Source organism: Mirounga leonina, unplaced genomic scaffold, assembly GCF_011800145.1.
Source record: "Mirounga leonina isolate KUSES-001 unplaced genomic scaffold, KU_Mleo_1.0 Mir_170, whole genome shotgun sequence".
Lineage (NCBI taxonomy): Eukaryota > Metazoa > Chordata > Mammalia > Carnivora > Phocidae > Mirounga > Mirounga leonina.
Genome location: NW_023270433.1, coordinates 3892247 through 3910052, shown reverse-complemented (window position 1 = coordinate 3910052; position 17806 = coordinate 3892247). Strand labels below are relative to the sequence as shown.

The 17806-nt window shown below is 50.0% G+C and overlaps 1 protein-coding gene across 1 annotated transcript in view; it reads right to left on the bottom strand.

The window, feature by feature from the left end:
- DDX31 (DEAD-box helicase 31) overlaps positions 1 to 17806 on the bottom strand; it is a 68037-nt gene that overhangs the window by 28819 nt on the left and 21412 nt on the right. The window contains 3 exon segments of the mRNA XM_035015548.1: positions 4088 to 4227; positions 5822 to 5872; positions 15454 to 15513. Coding sequence (XP_034871439.1) covers positions 4088 to 4227; positions 5822 to 5872; positions 15454 to 15513 — 251 coding nt within the window.

Below are 17806 nucleotides of genomic sequence, written 5' to 3'. Positions count from 1 at the left end.
CGGATACGTGAAATCTTTTTACAGCAGGAGTCAACCGGAGAAGGCAGAGCATGTACTGTGAGGGTAGCAGTTTGGAGGAAAGGGCTCATGATTTCATGGAAAATCTATTTTTCATATGAGAGAGAAAAGCTGCGGCTGCTGAGTTTGCCTCTTGTTTATGCCTGGAAATCTGAAGGTGAAAACACAGCCCAGGCCTATCTTTTTGTCTAACGGACTTGCTCCTCTTCACCTTTTCTCTTGAGGGAAAAAAAGGAAAAGTAAAAGGAATATAAGGACTCGGGGGTGAGATCTGGAAGCAGGGAGAAGGAAACAAAGAATAAGGCCATTCAGAGTCGGGGATACAAAGAACTGAACACACCACCGAGAGGCACCGTGTCCTGACAGGCAGGGTGGTGTGGACACTGCGGCCAGGGCTCAGCCCCGCTGTGTGCGTCCACGTGACAGCACTGGGCGACCAGGCACCGTTAAGTGAACAGGAGCCGAGAATGGACTGGAGTGATTTACAGTTTAAAAGGGCCTTCCTCCTATTCTAAGACATCGCTGCTTCCGAGGAACAAAGCCAATCTACTCTGCTTGTTTATGGTTCTATCAACAGATTTGAATCACCCCGCCTTCCTATGAAAAGAGACAGATAAATAAATTCAGGGAACTGTCTCATGCCTGATCTAAGAAATACACGTTTTGATGAAGCATTTACATTTTAATAAACCCATGACGACTTTCATTAGAAACACATTTAAAGGAGAAGTGGAAAACAGGGAAGAAGTTGGCAAACACCAGGAAGTCAGAAGGATGCAGAAACAAAGTTCCGAGCGTTTAGAGAGGTGGCAATGGCCCAGGGCGCCTGTCTCTTGCCCCTGCTGCTAAATTACACTGTCAGGGCGCGTTCCACGGTGCTCGGTGTACGAGGGCAGGCAGCAATTTGTTGTGATGGCCCTTGCTGCCTCGAGCCTCGGCCTGCCTTCCTGAATATCTCCTCTAGTTCATCAGCCGTCCCAGCATCCTGCTGCCTGGCTCCCAGGTTCTTTACACATGACACACACACACACACACACACCCCTTCCTTCTCTGTACACACACACACACACACACACACACACACACACACACCTTCCTTCTCTGTTTTTTGTTGTTGGTGGTTTTGTTTTATTTTTACTACTTAGCAGTGTACCTTTTGTATTCCAAAAATGTTCAAGTCTGCTTCTTTCCATGGCACACTTTGTAATCAGGTCTTCTTAGGTATCATATTTTGGTGTTAAGTCAAGATACCCAACATCCAGGGGCGCCTGGGTGGCTCAGTTGGTTAAGCGACTGCCTTCGGCTCAGGTCATGATCCCGGAGTCCCGGGATCGAGTCCCACGTCAGGCTCCCTGCTCAGCAGGGAGTCTGCTTCTCCCTCTGACCCTCCTCCCTCTCATACTCTCTGTCTCTCATTCTCTCTCTTGCAAATAAATAAAATCTTAAAAAAAAAAAAAAAAAAAAGATACCCAACATCCAGCCCTTCCTCGGAAATCAGAAAGCATGATCCAAGGCTACAACATAACGTCGATCTGGTATTTCAGGGCTGGGAGGGGGGTGGTATTGATTACCTCAGGCCCACAAAGCAGTCAGTGGATCAGGGGCACAAAGTTCAGTGGGTATGTTTTCAGGGCAGAAAACGAGTGAGGCTGGACCCCTCCAGGACTCTTCCTCCCTTGAATGGATGTTCTCTCCACAAAAGACCTGACTCTCTTCCTCTGGGTACTTCTGTCTTCATCTTTCTGAACTTCCCCTGCAAGTCCAAATCTGAGAATCCCTGGATTATGGAGCTGTCTCCCGAACGTCCATTTGGTTGTGTTGGATTGCCCACAAACAGTGCTGGCACAGTTTTTTCCAGAGGAGACCGTCACAGACAACGAGTGTACTTCTTATATCTTTAAAATACACGTGGCTCGCTAATAATTCAGGTTGGGGCCAACTATTATTCTCCCCTGAGTTTAGGTTTACATTTGAACCTTTCATAGCCATCACCTGAATGCATTTATTAAAGAAAGCTTGAGAGCAGGAGAGAGGCAGAGGCACCCGGGCACACGACTTTGGGGCTGGCCAATTATTGCCTGACCTCACGACCGCGGGTACCCACTTTTCTGAGCCTATCGGGTCCAAGCAAATGAGCACGGGAGAACCTCCAGGAGCTGCTGACAGGAAGGCCCGGAGAACATGAATCTGTAGGTCTAGAACAGAAGGTGGGGGAAAGACAGCCGAGGGGTAAGAGGCCGCCAAGGCGCAGTGACATGTTCTCCCGTGGATGACAACACCCGGCTCTGAAAACACTTTCTGGAGGTCTACAGGTTGCCCTGCCAGAGGAAAACAGTCACAGCGCCATGACAGGCTCCCAGCCTATGAGGACGGCGGAAGGGAAGATGGGAGAAGGGGCTACGAGGGTTTTCATTCCACCCCCCAGTGTTTCCGGGATCCAGCTGCCCAGTCGAGCGAGCACTAGCCTAGGCCCTGAAAGCGCCCGTAAGAAGGATCGGCCAGCCCCAGGGCCTGGGGAAACCAGCTGGAGAGGAAGCTCTTGGTAAAAGGGGATTGACCAACTGAGGGCCAGAACTCCTCTTACAAGTGAGATAAAATATGCAGTCTTCCTGAAACCAACAGAAACCACTCTTTCAATGGTGATGTTGTTTGAAGGTATTAAATGACAGGAAAACCCAAACCAGCATTAGCTGGGCCCGCTCAAAATCGCCACCAGGTTCATCAGGAGTGGGGTCCTGCCTCCCTACCACTGAAGGGTGTACACAGCCCATAGATGTTCCCATGAGCAACCCCAGAACTGGTGAGTGCTGCGAAGTCCGCCCCGGGTGCAGGGAAGGAGGGAGAGGGACAGTTCTGCAGGTGGGAACAATGGTGGGCTGGTGGGGACGGTCACAGGCAGCTCTCGTGTGGGTGGCCTGCACTTGGTCCCCAGACCAGGTCCCACGCCACCTGTCTGGAAATTTCAGTGCAGGTGCAGAATGCAATGATTCTGCCAGCTCTATACTTTAGAGAAAATGTCTCATCACTTTCTTTGATGCTTTACATAAACCACTGGGCTGGGCAAGGCAAAGCACCAGCAGACGAGGCCCTCAGGCGCAGGCGTACGGCGGAGTCATGCGCCAGGCTCACAGCGTCGGTTCCAAGCAGCAGGGCAGCCCTCCAGGCTCCCGCGCGCGGCAGGATTCCTGTCCCACCCTCCTGGGCACACGCACAGGACTCTTCCGTGCCTCCAAAAACACTTTCCATATCACTGTGCTATGTCTGAGCAGAAGAAATTCTTGCAAGTAGACCACTGTGAAAAACCACATGCCTTCAGCAGCCCATTATTAAGCGCCTGTTACCTCAGCTGCCGGAGCTTGTATGGAAAACATGACAAAACATTCATTTCTGTGACCCAGGTGAGTTCTTTCTGCTTCCATTACATTTGCTCCCGGCCAGGTTGAGACGCTCTTCTCTGTCTCTGCTTCGCTTGTCCTTCCTGGGCGAGGTCCGGGCCCGCTGGAGGCCCTCCCCACTGCTCTGGCCCGCGGTCGTCGAGCTGGCGGGCCAGGGCTGGAGCGGGGGCCTCGCTCGGGGTGGTGGGCGCGCAAGATGTGGCCGCACAGCCCCGGCTGCCCAAAAAGGTTTCTTCCCTGGGTTTATTTGGGAGGGGGTGCTGTGTGATGAATCAAAAATGTTATTTTTTTCAAAGACAAATCATCTTTAAAGATACAAAATGTTGAGTGTGTAAAAATAAAAACTGAATAAAAAAGGTCTTCAAGCAGCTGGCTGTAAGGGCTGTGCACACATCTCTGACAGAAAGGAAAATGAAACACAGACCTCTATCTTACAGAAAAACCATGAGCAACAGATCGTTCCATGCCTTAGTCTGGCAATGCAATGAAAATTGTCATGTGCTGACGGCATGAAGGGTTTTAGTGTTTGCCTGCCACTGGCTATTCTGGGACTCATTTAGGGATCACAAGGGTTAATGGCTCTTCGTCAGCTTACAAGGCCCATCCACTGTAGAAGGCGACAGAAAGTTAATTAGGTGAGATCAGGCGAAACCCCGTTCAGGTTTCTGACTCACTTGATTTTGTGAGAAGCCAGCGAGTTGACATATTCCGCCTCCGAAGGAGCCAAAATGAGCAGGCTGCTCCCATGGCAGCCAATCCGGGCGGTTCTCCCGATCCGGTGGATGTATTCAGCAGGTGAAGGTGGCGCATTGTACTACAAAGGGTAACAAAAATGAAGCATCCACAGATCAAGGGACTGCCATTAATTGGAAGTGCAATACCCCTCACCTGCCTCCAGGTATCCCAAGAATTAAACCCTGGTGCTATGGTTACCCTCACACAATCCCAAGGAGAAGTCACTCAACCCTGAAGTTGGAAATAACGAAGCTCTGACACACAAACATGAACAGCGGCCAAGTTTGCGATGAGTGAGCTGCCTTCCCGTCCCAGTACCTCCTTTGTAATTTTACTTCTCCACAGGTCTCTTCATTTTCCTATCTGCATCTTTTCACCGTGGTGACCGTGCAAGGTTAAGTTGGAGGCAGGCAGGGGCACCCTTCTGTAGGATGGCCGCGTGACCGTGGCCTGCTTCCGTGGCAGACACAGCAATGAGGCGGAGGACACAGAGGACTGGACGGGGTCAGGAGGAAGGGGCCGGCTGCTCTGATCAGACTTCACTCTAGCTGCCAGGCCGCCAAGAGCTGGTCCCCAGCACCTCACTGCACTCGCACTCAATCCCAATGGCACAGAGCTGTGGGGCAGCTGAGAGGCTGGTTCCCCTCCCACAGGGACTTGCTTCTGCTCCCAAGGTCAGCATTCCTGACTCGAGGGAAAAGGCAGACTCTAACTCAGCAGAATGCATTATTGCATATTCTCTATGGCAATAACTTCATCACCATGAAAAGGAATTGACCATCTAACCATTCTTCCTTTTTGTTCTCTGCTGCTACACGACTCAAAGATCAGAGGCCCAAAAGGAATAGAATGTATAGGGGAGGGGCAGGCACACGAATCTAATCAATCTGATGATACAGAAAAGCTCTGAACAACCAATTTTATGTGTCTGCCCCCGCCCCCCCATATTAAGATTATCCTGCCTTTTTATCTTTACTTTGCTCCGTGGCCATCAGGAAAGAAGACTCAATGCCTCTAGTTGAAAAGTGGCCTTCTGCAGTGAGCAGATCAAATTTCCTAGCCAGTGACAGGCATGCAATTCCACTAAAATGTGAATAAACCATGACTCACATAAATGGGGCACATGTCCCCTGGCCCTCACACAGAAGGGCTTAAAACTACCATTCTGCAGACTAACGAAAAGAAAAAACAAAACTGAAACCAGCAGACTCTAGTGTTAACACCTGTACCCTCTGGCAAAGCGTCTAAGGCTAGAGGTATGTGTAAGATGCTGTCAGGGACTTAATTGCCCCCTGCAGGTCAATGTACATGGACACGGCTCTCAGGACAGCTGAGCCATCTCCTTCTGGACACAATGAGACCTCCCAAGGGCCCTGGTAATTCCTCTTATTTTCAGATTGCTGAAACTTTGTGTGTGACATGCATTTGTCTGGGAGCAGGGGATCCTGCCCCTCCCTCCCACAACTGCTCAGCCTGGCTGTTTCCCTGCAGCAGCTAGGTGGGCTGGGTTAGGGAAAGATACCAGGAGAATTGTGCAGGTAAGGCTGGTTGCTGCCTGGTTACCAGGGCAACACCCAAGAGGCTAATAATAATTATTCCACTTAAAGCCAAGGCATCTACTCACAGTCATATATTCCTGCATGGAGCTCACACCTTAACAACTAAAAAATTACCTGAACAATCCACGTGACTTGAGGGAGATCTAAGCCCCGAGCTGCAACATCCTTCAAAACAGAAAAGAATATGGCTTAAGACTGAGTTTCTGAACCTTTTTTGGGCCATGGATCCACCTGATAATCTAATGCAAAGTATGAGGGCTCACCCCCCCCAGTGTGCACAGGCAGGTACACGTGCACACACGTACACATGTGCACGCACGCACACACGCACGCCTACATGCATGCACGCACGCACACGCACACGCATGCGCCGGCATACAACTTCAGGGACCCACTGAAGTCCATCTGTGCTTGAAAATTCTACCTTGGGGGTAAGTCCTGCAGAATGTGTTGGTGAGGCTGTCACCACCCACTCTACCAGAACATAAACTGTTAGCCCAAGAACTGAAGTCATTCTCAGTTGCATCACGTTACAACTATGAAAATTTCTAGTATGTATTATTACTTTTACATTTTCTCTGAAGAACCACTCTATGATCAATGCATTCATGGGCTATTACCCCCACCCCTTCCCTATCAGCAATGCCTAACAGCGATATGGCTTTGAGACGTGCGTCTGGAAGATCACCCCAAAGTATTCCCTTGTGGAGGTGAGGTGCAAAGTCTTTACGGAGGACTTATCAACCCCAGGTAGCTGTAAAGATCAAGTAATGTCCCACCTCTTCAGACAGTTAAATTACACCACCAGCCAGAGACTTAATCAACCACACATAAAAACTGCAAAAGCAAAGGAGATACATTTCTTTTCAGCTGGTTGCCACCCAAAAAGCAAAGGCTCTCTGCTCTCTAGTGTCTGTCTGACCATTCTGGCAGGGACTCGAGAATGGGTACCTTTCGGTTGTCAGGGATAAACTGACGCTGGGCATTCGTGTTCAAGCACGACAGTCATAATGAGAATATCCCTAGTCAACATTTCCTGAGCACTTACTATACACCAGACACTGTACCACTTCACCCGCTGGTTGCATCTCGAGTGATCTTCCAAATAACTCCATAGGAACAACGATTACTCCCATTTGATGGATGGGAAACCAAGGTTCGGACAGATTAGGTAACCTGTCCAGAGACACACAGCTAAGAAGTAGAGGCAGCCCTCATATCCAGGTCCCTCTTACTTTTCCAAGGCCATATTATGCTGTTCCACCATCGAAGAAGAGGTTGCACCCCTCATAAGATGCTGGTGGGAATGCAAAATAGTATAAAACCCTACAGTAGGAAATTTGGTGGTATGCAGCAAAATTACATATGCACTTGCCCTCTGACCCAGATGCAATCTCACTCCTAGAAATCCATCCCAAAGACACACTGGCAAAAAATACAACATGCTGCATGCACAAAGCTACTCATTTCAGCAAAATCTGTAATTGCAGGTGTAGAAAAAGCCCCAGTGTCTGGCAGGAGACAGGTGGACTAAAAGACAGCTGTACTGACCTCCTTCAGCAGAGCGTCCTACAGCTGAGACAGGAGGGAGGTGCCAGTGCAGACATGGAGAATCTCTACGATCTGTTCTGGGTGTGCAGAGTAGGCTTTTGTGTGAGAAATGAGGGAAATACAAATATATCTGCTCATATTTCAAAAAGAAATAATGGACGAGAAAAGCCAAAAGCTCGCAAAAAGTGACCTGCAGGGGAAGGGATCGGGGGTGGCAGACAAGGGTGGAAGCTGGACTTCCTTGAAGAGACTTTGATAATCTTGACTGTGAAACAAGGTAAATGTTTTGACATAACTAGAAAGACAAGGAGCTGTCACGCCACAGGAAGTACGGAGTGTCACCTGTGGTGTATTCTTGCCCCAAACAAAAGCAAATCTAACCAGGTGCGCAGCCCCAGCTCCTAGTTTACAGGAAGTGCAGGGGAGGGAGGAGCACACTGGCCCAACCAAAGAAGTCAAATCCTGAATGTGGAGTATTCTAAAGCAGGGACAGTCTGGTTTCTTCCAGAAAAAAATTCAAGGAAAAAAAAAGAGGGTACCAAAAATGAGACATGAAATGGGTAGATGGATAAATGGAGAGATTGCCAGAGAGCCTACGCCTGGAAGGAGGCTCACCAGAACTATCACCTGTGGTTATCTTCAGGGAGAGGGATTAAGGTGATTTTTATGTTTCTCTTTGTGTTTTCCTCTGTTGTTTGCTTTCTCTCTCAATGAATGCTTAGTGTTTCCTCCCAAATTTTTATCTAGAAAAAATTAACAGACTGGAAGAATACTACAATGAGCACTCGTGCATCCTTCATCTAGATTCATCAACCGCTAATCTTTGAACATCTGCTTTTTTTCTCTCTCTACACGTTTTCTGAGCCATCCGAAAGTAAGTTGCAAATACCATGTTTTATTCCTAACTACTTTCACATGTCTCTCCTAAGTAAAAGGACATTCTTCCTCACAAACACAATACCAGCATCATACCTAAGAAATTTAATATTAAACAACTTTTTTTAAAAGATTTTATTTGACAGAGAGAGAGCGCACGCATGCGTGCGTGCGTGCAGGGGGAGCTGCAGGCAGAAGGAGATGGAGAAGCAGGCTCCCCGCTGAGCAGGGAGCCCGATGCGGGGCTTGATCCCAGGACCCCGGGATCATGACCTGAGCTGAAGGCAGACGCTTCACCGACTGAGCCACCCAGGCGCCCCAAATAACATTATTTTCTAATAATCACCTCATATTCAAATCTCTCCAACTGCACCTAAGATTGACTTTTATAGATGTTTTTATTGCCCAACTCAGGAATGACTCACAGATCACGCATTTTTTTTTTTAAGATTTTATTTATTTATTTGAGAGAGAGAGAATGAGAGAGAGAGAGCACATGAGATGGGGGAGGGTCAGAGGGCGAAGCAGACTCCCTGCCGAGCAGGGAGCCCGATGCGGGACTCGATCCCAGGACTCCAGGATCATGACCTGAGCCAAAGGCAGTCACTTAACCAACTGAGCCACCCAGGCGCCCATCATGCATTCTGTTTTTATTATATCCCTCTAGACTTCCATAATCTAGAATGATATCCCTGCCCTTAATATTTATTTAGTTTTTTGACAACTCAATTGTGAAGGAGTCCAGGCGTCTTGAAGGACGTCCCAGAATCTTGTGTTTGTCTAACTGTGTCCTCGTGGTAAGATTCCGGGGGAGCTTTCCGGTGGATGTCCTTCCCAGTACCTGACGCCAGGAGACCGAGGGCAGCCTGGCCCGCACTGTGGGGAGCTGTGCACGATCCCCCGAGGAAGTGGCATCCAGGTGAAGGGACCCTTCTCCTTCGTAACTAATCAGTAAACTGGGGAGTGAAACTTTGAGACTGTTTCCCAAAACCTTTTGCCCAGAGGCCTTAGCGTCGCCTGACGCTGCCCGTCTGCACCAACGGTTGCCCTGGTGGCAGCAAGTGGATGGCTTCCAAAGTCTGTCATTCCCTTCTTCCATTTAATAGTTGGCGTTTTTCCGTAAAGCACAGCTCGCCTTTCTCTCCCCTTACTTTGCACGCAGAGAGCTTTCCGGGAGAACAATAACCCTGCGCAAAGTCTCTGCAGGAAGCACGCTGAGACGCCCGCGCCCCGTGTTGCCCAGAGTCGGGGTGGGCGCCGAGGAGGACACTGGCCCGCCAGCATCTAACCCACTGGGAGGGGCCGCTGAGGGCAGGCTGGGATTTGTCTGCCTTCACTCCGACTACACCTGAGCTGGCGGGTTTCCTCTGAACGGTGGCTAGGCTGCATTTATTAAGTGTTAAGTGGGAGTTTAATGTACTAAGTGTGTCAACCACCCACGAAGTGTTTTCAGACAGCTCCCATTGCCCAGAAAACTGAAGGTTGATGTTCCAGAGCTGATGCCTTTGAGAACACAATTTAGAGAGTTCTCTGTCTTAAAGGGGAGCAGGCACTGCTTTCTACACTAACCACAGTTGATGTCTTTAGAAAAACTGACGGGTTCTTAAATCTGCTAAGCTCTTGTTAAGAAGTGATTTATTTTATTTAAGCGCTCTGCAGTGGGAGATGCATGTAGACAATGGGCTGTCTGAGCTTTACAGACAGGCTTTGTAAAAAATTTAACGCTCATCGGTTTAGTAAATTCAACCAAGAAACACAAATGAAACTCTAAAATAGCATATGACGTTCGTGGAACTCACTGAGCACACTTTCAGCCACAGTAAGGAAGAATGCCAGCAGCCTTCATGGGACCGTTCACGGTTCTATTTTCTGCTTGGGTGATCTGGGTCCGGGGGACTGGCCGAGACACCATCTTCCCATCTCCCACCACTTCTTGTCTTGGGGTGGGGGACCCTCACTGACAGCCACCCCTGCTCAGGCTTCACCTGGCCATTTCTGCAAGTCCTCCTTCCTATTCTCAGCCTAGGCTACCACAGACAATGAGACAAAGGGATAACCTTCAGGGTCTAGGAACAGAGAGAACTGGACTCCACTATCCCTCTACAGCCATACCATCTGGGTAAGTCAACGCACCTCCCTGACCCTCAGTTTACCCACCTATACAATGGCTATAAGATTCACCCTATTTATCTCATGAGGTTGCTGTGAAGACCAAACAAGACTAGGCATGTGGAAGTGCACTGAGAATTACAAATCCAAGGATTTCCTTCCATGACAAAGTAGGAAACAGCACGGTGGCGATTAGGCAGTGGTGTGATTCTCCTCACACCCATCACCCAACCGGGGCAGAGGACTGCAGAGAAGCCGGGGTCTGCTCCATCCTCCAGAACACCACCAGCCAGCAGCACGGGATCGACAGGAAACTGACCTGCCCAAGTCTCAGCAAAGGCTTCGGTTCTCTGCCCTCTTAGAACTTAGACCCAGCCCAACTGTATTCCTTTGAGCTAATTAGGGCAAAAGAATTGCTAAAGTCAGTTCTGAAAGACACTCAACGGTGAGGCCTTGAAGGCCCAGGGCTTGACAATTGGCTGCCTCCATGAGACCAAGGAGTACAGATGGAAGGCAGCTTGCTCAGGTGCCAGCCTGTCAGTTGGATTAAAATGACTCATTTATTTACCCAAGAACCTCACAAAGTGCTTTTACTAACAGGGAGAGGGGGCCTGCCGGCTCTCTGAGCAAGGGACGCAGCAAATTCGCCTCTGCCGCCTCCCCGGCCTGCCAAAAGTCATTATTGCCGTGTGTGGAAAGCCATCAGCAGGGTACAGGCCCCCGTTGTCCGGGTGACAGATTGGGCTGCGTAATCAGAGGAGGAAGGAGAGAGTGCAGAAGCTGTCAGAGGCGAGAGATCTTGGCTGGAGCCGCCAAAAAACTGGCAACATGAGTTAGCGTAACTGAGTAAACAGCCGACCATCTCCAAATGATCTTGCCATTAACACGAATGAAATAAAGTGGAAAAGAGAAACTTTACCTCAAAAGCACGCCCCAGAGAAAACCAACAAAGTCTACATTTATTGTCAGTGGTGAACTGACGTTTCCCGTGACTCTCACGGTCTCACCTCCTGGCCTCCTTTGTCTCCCAGCCTCCTGGCACAGTGGAAATTCCCCAGGAGGAGGGAAATTAAGAACTGCACAGACATAACAGTATGCGCTTCAAGACAAAAAACAACTGAGAAGGTGGAGAAAAGCAGCAGCAGAGGTGATTCGGGTGTCTCTTCTGAAAGAAAGCCCATGCTGGAAGGCCAACCGAGATGCAGTCCAACGGAGAACCGGCCAGCAGACCAAGGGGAGTGGGAGTGCCCCTGCGTGCCGGGAGAAAGGGTACCGCGCTCCGTTTATCCGGGGACGAGCAGGGAGCGCCACGTGTACAAGAGAAAGCCCAGTGTCGGCCTTACGACCGCAGACGGCTCAGGAATATCATTTTCCAGTCACTCCGTGGTACTTCCCTCTACCAACTCATCCACGTAACAGTGGTGTTGAAACCCAACTTTCCCGTCCTTTGGCTGAGGGTGAGTTCTTCACCAGAAGCAGGAGGAAGTATTTTGTAGGTAACCCAATATCTCCTGATTCCTTTGATTTCTTTATTCCATTTAGGAAAGTGGGTTTTGAACTTTCAAACGGCTCCTTCCTGCTAATCCCTACTCCCTTCTTGACTTGGCTGCTTCTTCGATCTACTTCTCCGGACCACACAAACTTACATTTCGAATGTTTAGTAAGGACCGCTCTTTCCAAACTGGTCTCTCCTGCCCGGCCTGGCCTCTCACTTTGGCCTACGCTTCACACCGGCATGGCCTCACACAGTTACTGAGAACCCACAGTACACACAGTCAGGTACCAGGTCCTGAACGGCTGCATAAAATTAGAAAGGTCCCAGGGCGCCTGGGTGGCTCAGTTGGTTAAGCGACTGCCTTCGGCTCAGGTCATGATCCTGGAGTCCCGGGATCGAGTCCCACATCAGGCTCCCTGCTCGGCAGGGAGTCTGCTTCTCCCTCTGACCCTCCTCCCTCTCATGCTCTCTGCCTCTCATTCTCTCTGTCTCAAATAAATAAAATCTTAAAAAAAAAAAAAAAAAATTAGAAAGGTCCTTGCTTTAAGATATTCATAATTAAGATGAAAGAAAAAAACACACAAACACAAACACACACACACACACATCCTTAACTGCTCCTAATAGCAGAAATGTCGGCAGGGAGGAAAATGGATCAGGGGAGGGATTTTCCCAGTAACTAGCAGCACTGGGAGTTTCTGACTGGTTCCGCCACAGTTCCCAACTTCTCACACAGACGTTCAGTCTCCTGAGCTCATTAAAAGATCTTGGGATGAGAAATCAAAATGGCAAAAGGTATGGTATAAAGAGGAGGGAAAACCCCCTGCCACAATTAACAACAGGATTCCTCTTTACCAAAAGAAGCCAGTTCTCCATCTGCCGTGTCCTGACGTGGCCCCCGTTCCTCATTAACACTACGGAGGCTCCTGGAGAGCATGCAGAGGGCCTGGCAAGCAACAGGCTGCTTAAAAGGACACAGAGTGACAGCATCTCCCCAACCTAGCCATGATCTACTGCAGCGGGTCTCCTGTGCCTACAGCTCTTGGGCACCAGAAGCTTCAGGCTGAAGCAAATGAAAATGGCAGAGCTAGCAGGAATTCGGAGAGGGTGAATGAAGAGCTCCTCATCACCAGGGACCATGTGCTCGAAGCCAGGCTTAGAGATGGCCGGAAGTGAGTCCCTCCACCCCCTGGCCCTTCCCTAGTAATCTTCACCACACAATGAAGAAGAGGTGAGGCTGGGCTGGCAGGCCAGCATACTGGAAGGTTCCTCAACAAGCAAACAAACACACACCAAGAACCTATAGTGAAATCAGAGAGAGAGTCAGCTTTCTGTGCGGCACTCGGGACTGGCAGGGGGCAGAGGGGTGGGGGTGCTGTTCTCTGCCAAGTCAGGGGCACTCTTTGTCTGGATGACCTCACTTTGTCTGTAGGTATCAGCCAGACGAAACAAGGAAAGTCGCCATAGGCTTCTGACCCCATTGAGAATTATCTTTAAAAAAGAATGACCTTTACTTCCATGTAAACCTACTAAAAAGACCAAAACCAAAACCAACCAAAACACTGAACTTCAAATCCCTGGAGTCCTCTTTGAGACCCAGAGCTGACCCATGTCTGTAAAAAACACCAGGAGACTTAAAAATACTCCACCAGGGACAAACCCAACATCTTAAAGGTCAAAGATAAAACATTCTGTTCCTGTCTTAAACTCCCACACAAAGGTTACTACTGTTCCTGTTTCGATATGGACAACCTGTAACATTCACCCCTCAGGTACATCATGTGTATGAAAAAGACGATTTATTCCCACTAGCAAGCGTAACTTTAGGCTCTCTCAGTCTTCAGAAAAAGGCAGGCAGATAGTGGTGGTTTTCAACGCTGCGTTTCTTGAGCCCCAACTATCCACCCGTTCGGTCCACAAATACTGAGTGTGTATGCACACCTGCTCCGTGCCAGACACTGACAGGGGACTGCAGACAAGACACAGTCCATCTCTAGGGGCTCATGATCTTGGGGGGAGGACACCTAAAACCAGGTGTGATGAGTGCCATAAAGAAGTGCAGGGTGCAGTGGGAGTGCCTAATGGGAAAAAACTGGGGTTCCCGGAGTTAACTTTCTGGAAAAACTGAAATTGAAGCAGAGGCCTAAGGAGGGGCTAGTCCAAGTCAGGGCGGGCTTCCCAGGCAGAGGGAATGCACGTACGAGGCCCCCAAGGCCAGAAAAAGGAGGGATGCTGCATTCAGGGAGCAGGACGAGGAGCCTGTCTGGCTGAGGGCAGGGAATAAGGGGGGAAAGTGGAGACCAAGGAGACAGGAAGGGGTCAGGATCCAGCAAGTATTATTGGACACGATCAGGATTGTTGACAAATTTCTTTGTCAAACAGATCATCTGGACTCATCTTCACTGTAGACCCGGCCTTTACAGGTGGTTGAGCGCAAACACATGCGTCTGATTTGCGGATGGGCTTCACAAAGGGTAGGGCCCCTGGTCAGACTTGGTCTTCCTCAGGAGGCAGGCGTTACAGTAGTGACCATTCCCAGATCTGCACAACTGAGTCACAGAGCCACGGTTTGCCACTCTCGTGTGAGAACTGGCACCCTGTGATAAATGCGTGACTGGACAGCCACCTCGTGCAGAAGAAACAAAGCCGTACTCACTCATAAACCCTGCGTCTGGGAAGAGGACAATGCCTGTTACCTTGAAAACTGAATGCAGACCAGGGGTTCCTTAAAATGTAACTGCATGGGCGCCTGGGTGGCTCAGTCGGTTAAGCGTCTGCCTTTGGCTCCGGTCATGATCCCAGAGTCCTGGGATCGAGTCCCGCATCGGGCTCCCCCTGCTTTGCAGGGAGCCTGCTTCCCCCCCCCTGCCTCTGCTGTCACTCCCCCTGCTTGTGCTCTCTCTCTCTCTCTGTCAAATAAACAAACAAAATCTTAAAAAAAAAAAAGTAACTGCATGGAAAAGTGAGGCCTAGACAACAGCCAACAGACTGTTCTGCCCTGCACTCGCCCACTGGATGACCCGGTTTCAGTGCAACTTCAGGACTGTGTGGACAGGGATTTCTCAGATACCCAGGTGGGGGTTAAGTTATAACATCCAAGATGGCACCAGGAGGGAAGATACTTTAATCTTGGGAGCTGGCGACAACCATGGTGAAGTGAATCCCCAGAGAAGGGGGCACCGAAGGTGTGAGTTTTCAATCTCAAAAGAGCACGCGAGAGGCCATCCAAGAGGCCAGCTCTGCGCTGCAGGCGGCGGCCATGCGAGCCCGCCAAGACTGAGGCTGAGTGACCTGGCCCCAAAAACTGCAGGGCAAATAATACAAATAATAGTTTTAGACAGCAGCAAAGAAAATCTGTCCAAGCACATCTATTTTCCTTTTAAAAAAGGCGAGCAGAGGCAAGGAGAGTGGTTCTGTTGCGAAGAGACTTTCTCAGCTCTAATTACTCCCGATAGCTGTAATTTACACGTTTTTGGTGGATAGAAATCGCCCAGATTCACACATTTTCAGACCAACAGCTGCCACTATTAGTGAGCAAATCGGCATGACTTCTGCATGGTGGCACAGTCAGGTGACACACCAGAAGTGCAAGGCGACCCGCCACACCCAGAAGCCCCTGCTAGCCCGGATCCCTGTGGGGCTGGCCGCGAGGCAACCTGGCAAGAGGAAAGGCAGGGGGTCCTGGCCTCCCCGTGGAGTGCAGAGGGGTACATACCGTACAGAGAAGGACGCCGGTCTTGGAATGTGAGAATTCTTGAAACACTGCTGTTCTTTCCTACAAAAACAAGGAAAAACACTGCCTTACGACTCCGAGGTCAGTCCCAGCAAGTAGGCTTAGATTCTCATAACTCCCCTGGTTCCTACTGCTAGATCTACTTCTAGGCACTGAGAGGCTTTACCAAGAAAGAGAAAGAAGTAGACCCTTCCCATCTTCCCGCCAGACCTGTCCTTCCGGGACTAGACTTCTCCAACTGTAACAAAGTCATGGAGTGCTGGGGGCAGCACATCTCAGTGAGACAAGGCCGGGGGGCGGGGGGGGGGTGCGGTACACCCTTCGGGAACAGCCGATATCAGGAGCAGGCAAGGCCCAAGGCCACAAGTTACTGTTACTCCCGGTTCTCAACTCAGAAGTTGTTCTAAACACGTTTTTCTTCATGCCACGTAGTCCAGAGGCATGAAGAACAACCACCTTTCCTGCAGAGCAATTTTTTAAAAATGAATTTTAAAGAAAACTTAAAAATTATAAAACCATATATTTCAACTGGAGAAAGTTATATATTTTAAGTCAGAGGAAGAAAACCAAACCGTCCCACCACTCAAAGCAAACAAACCCCATCGCAGGCAACTCCTTCTGGGCACGTGACCCAAGACTTGGCTTCTTAAGGAATGGCAGTACTCTACTTCTACTACTAACATGCTTGTGTACCAACAGGATATGAAGGTCCTTTCATGCCAACAAATCTGCGTTCAGCTCAGTCGATGCTCCGTGATGGGCACGTGATGGGTGGTTGTCTCCGATTGTTTGCTATTACGCCCAATGCTGGAATCAACACCTTCACAGACAATCTGCTGTACACGTGTTTCATCACTCCCTTGGGGTAAAACCCTAAAGGCAGTCTTGCTGTACCACAGGGTGTGTCCACTCGAAAGGCCTGCCAAGGGCACGCTCAACGTGGCCCAAGTCACCGCACAGTGAGCAGCTCAGACTTGGCTGTGTCTGTCTGTCAGCAACAGAAAAAGGAATACCACCAAACCACGAAAAATGTGGAAAAAAGGAAAAAGTGACGTCTCTCCTTCTGCTCGGGCACAGCCATCACGCCACTGGGGTGTACCTCGTTTCGGTCCTTCCTGTGCATCTCCTTGGTCACGTGACTGGAAGCCCCAGGCACAGCTCACTGGGCATGGTGGGTAATGACAACCAGCACGCACGGCCTATGCTCTGTGGGCCTGAACTCCGCCTCATCCGCACAAAACCCCATGAGCAGTACTATCACCACCCCCATTTCCAGGTGGAGGAACTGAGGCACAGAAAGGTGAAGTCACTTCTTGCCCAAGGGACGTGCACCCAGCAGAGGATCGGACTGGCACCTGCAGCCAGGGAGCTGTGTGCCAGAGCCGGTGGCCGGGCCCTGAGGAGGACAGCTGCACTTGCCCAGAGTGCTTCACGGTCTTTAGAAGGGTCATGTTTAATGGATACATTGTAGAGTGAAGATTAGAAAAAAAATCAGGGAAGTTCATAAAAGCCCATGAGATGGCCTGTGGACTGGACACAACGTATTCAGATTTGGGGTAAGGAAAAAACTGCCAAACCCGGGCATTCCTCACAGCGATCAGGCAGCAACTTCTTCAAACGGCAACTGCTCCCTAACACTCACAAACGTGGTCAGGGCCACGTCAACCACCAGGGAGGCCATGCTAAGGTCACACGGAGCAGCGGCCAGGCAGACGGGACTGGGCTGGTTTTAGCTCAGCGTGGGACGAGAACGCCAGTAGAGCGGTATCTAGAGGCACTGCCTCCCATCTTCTACCCACCTCATGAGAAGGCCACGAAGGCGAAACACTTAACAAACAGAACGTAAGCGGCAGACCGACCGTTCGGGAAAGAGCGAGAACAGCAGCAGCAACGGCACCTTCGTCCACAGAGCACGCATGAACCAGGTCCTACGCTGAGCAGGTACTCTGCGTTCACTCAGGGCCTCACCACACCCACCTGTGAAGTACGTACTAGTATCCCCTCCCTTTGAGAGACGGGCTCACTGGGGCACGGGACGGTGACACGCTCTCCAGAGGTCACACAGCCGGTAAAGGCAGAGGCAGGACCAGAGCATACAGCCGTGAGCGCCCTGCTGGACCACTGCCCTTCAAACGTGAGGCAAACGGTTTGAAATAATTTCACTACAAAGCTTTCACATGGCCTCTTCAAATTCCTTGATCCTCCCGGGCCCGTGTCCAGCTCCCTCGTCACCCTCCTGCCCGCCCTGCAGAAGGCCTCGGGTGAAAAAGACCGAGAGGTGAGGAACAAACGCTGTAAATGGCATTAAATTATGAAATCTACAAACTCAACTGAA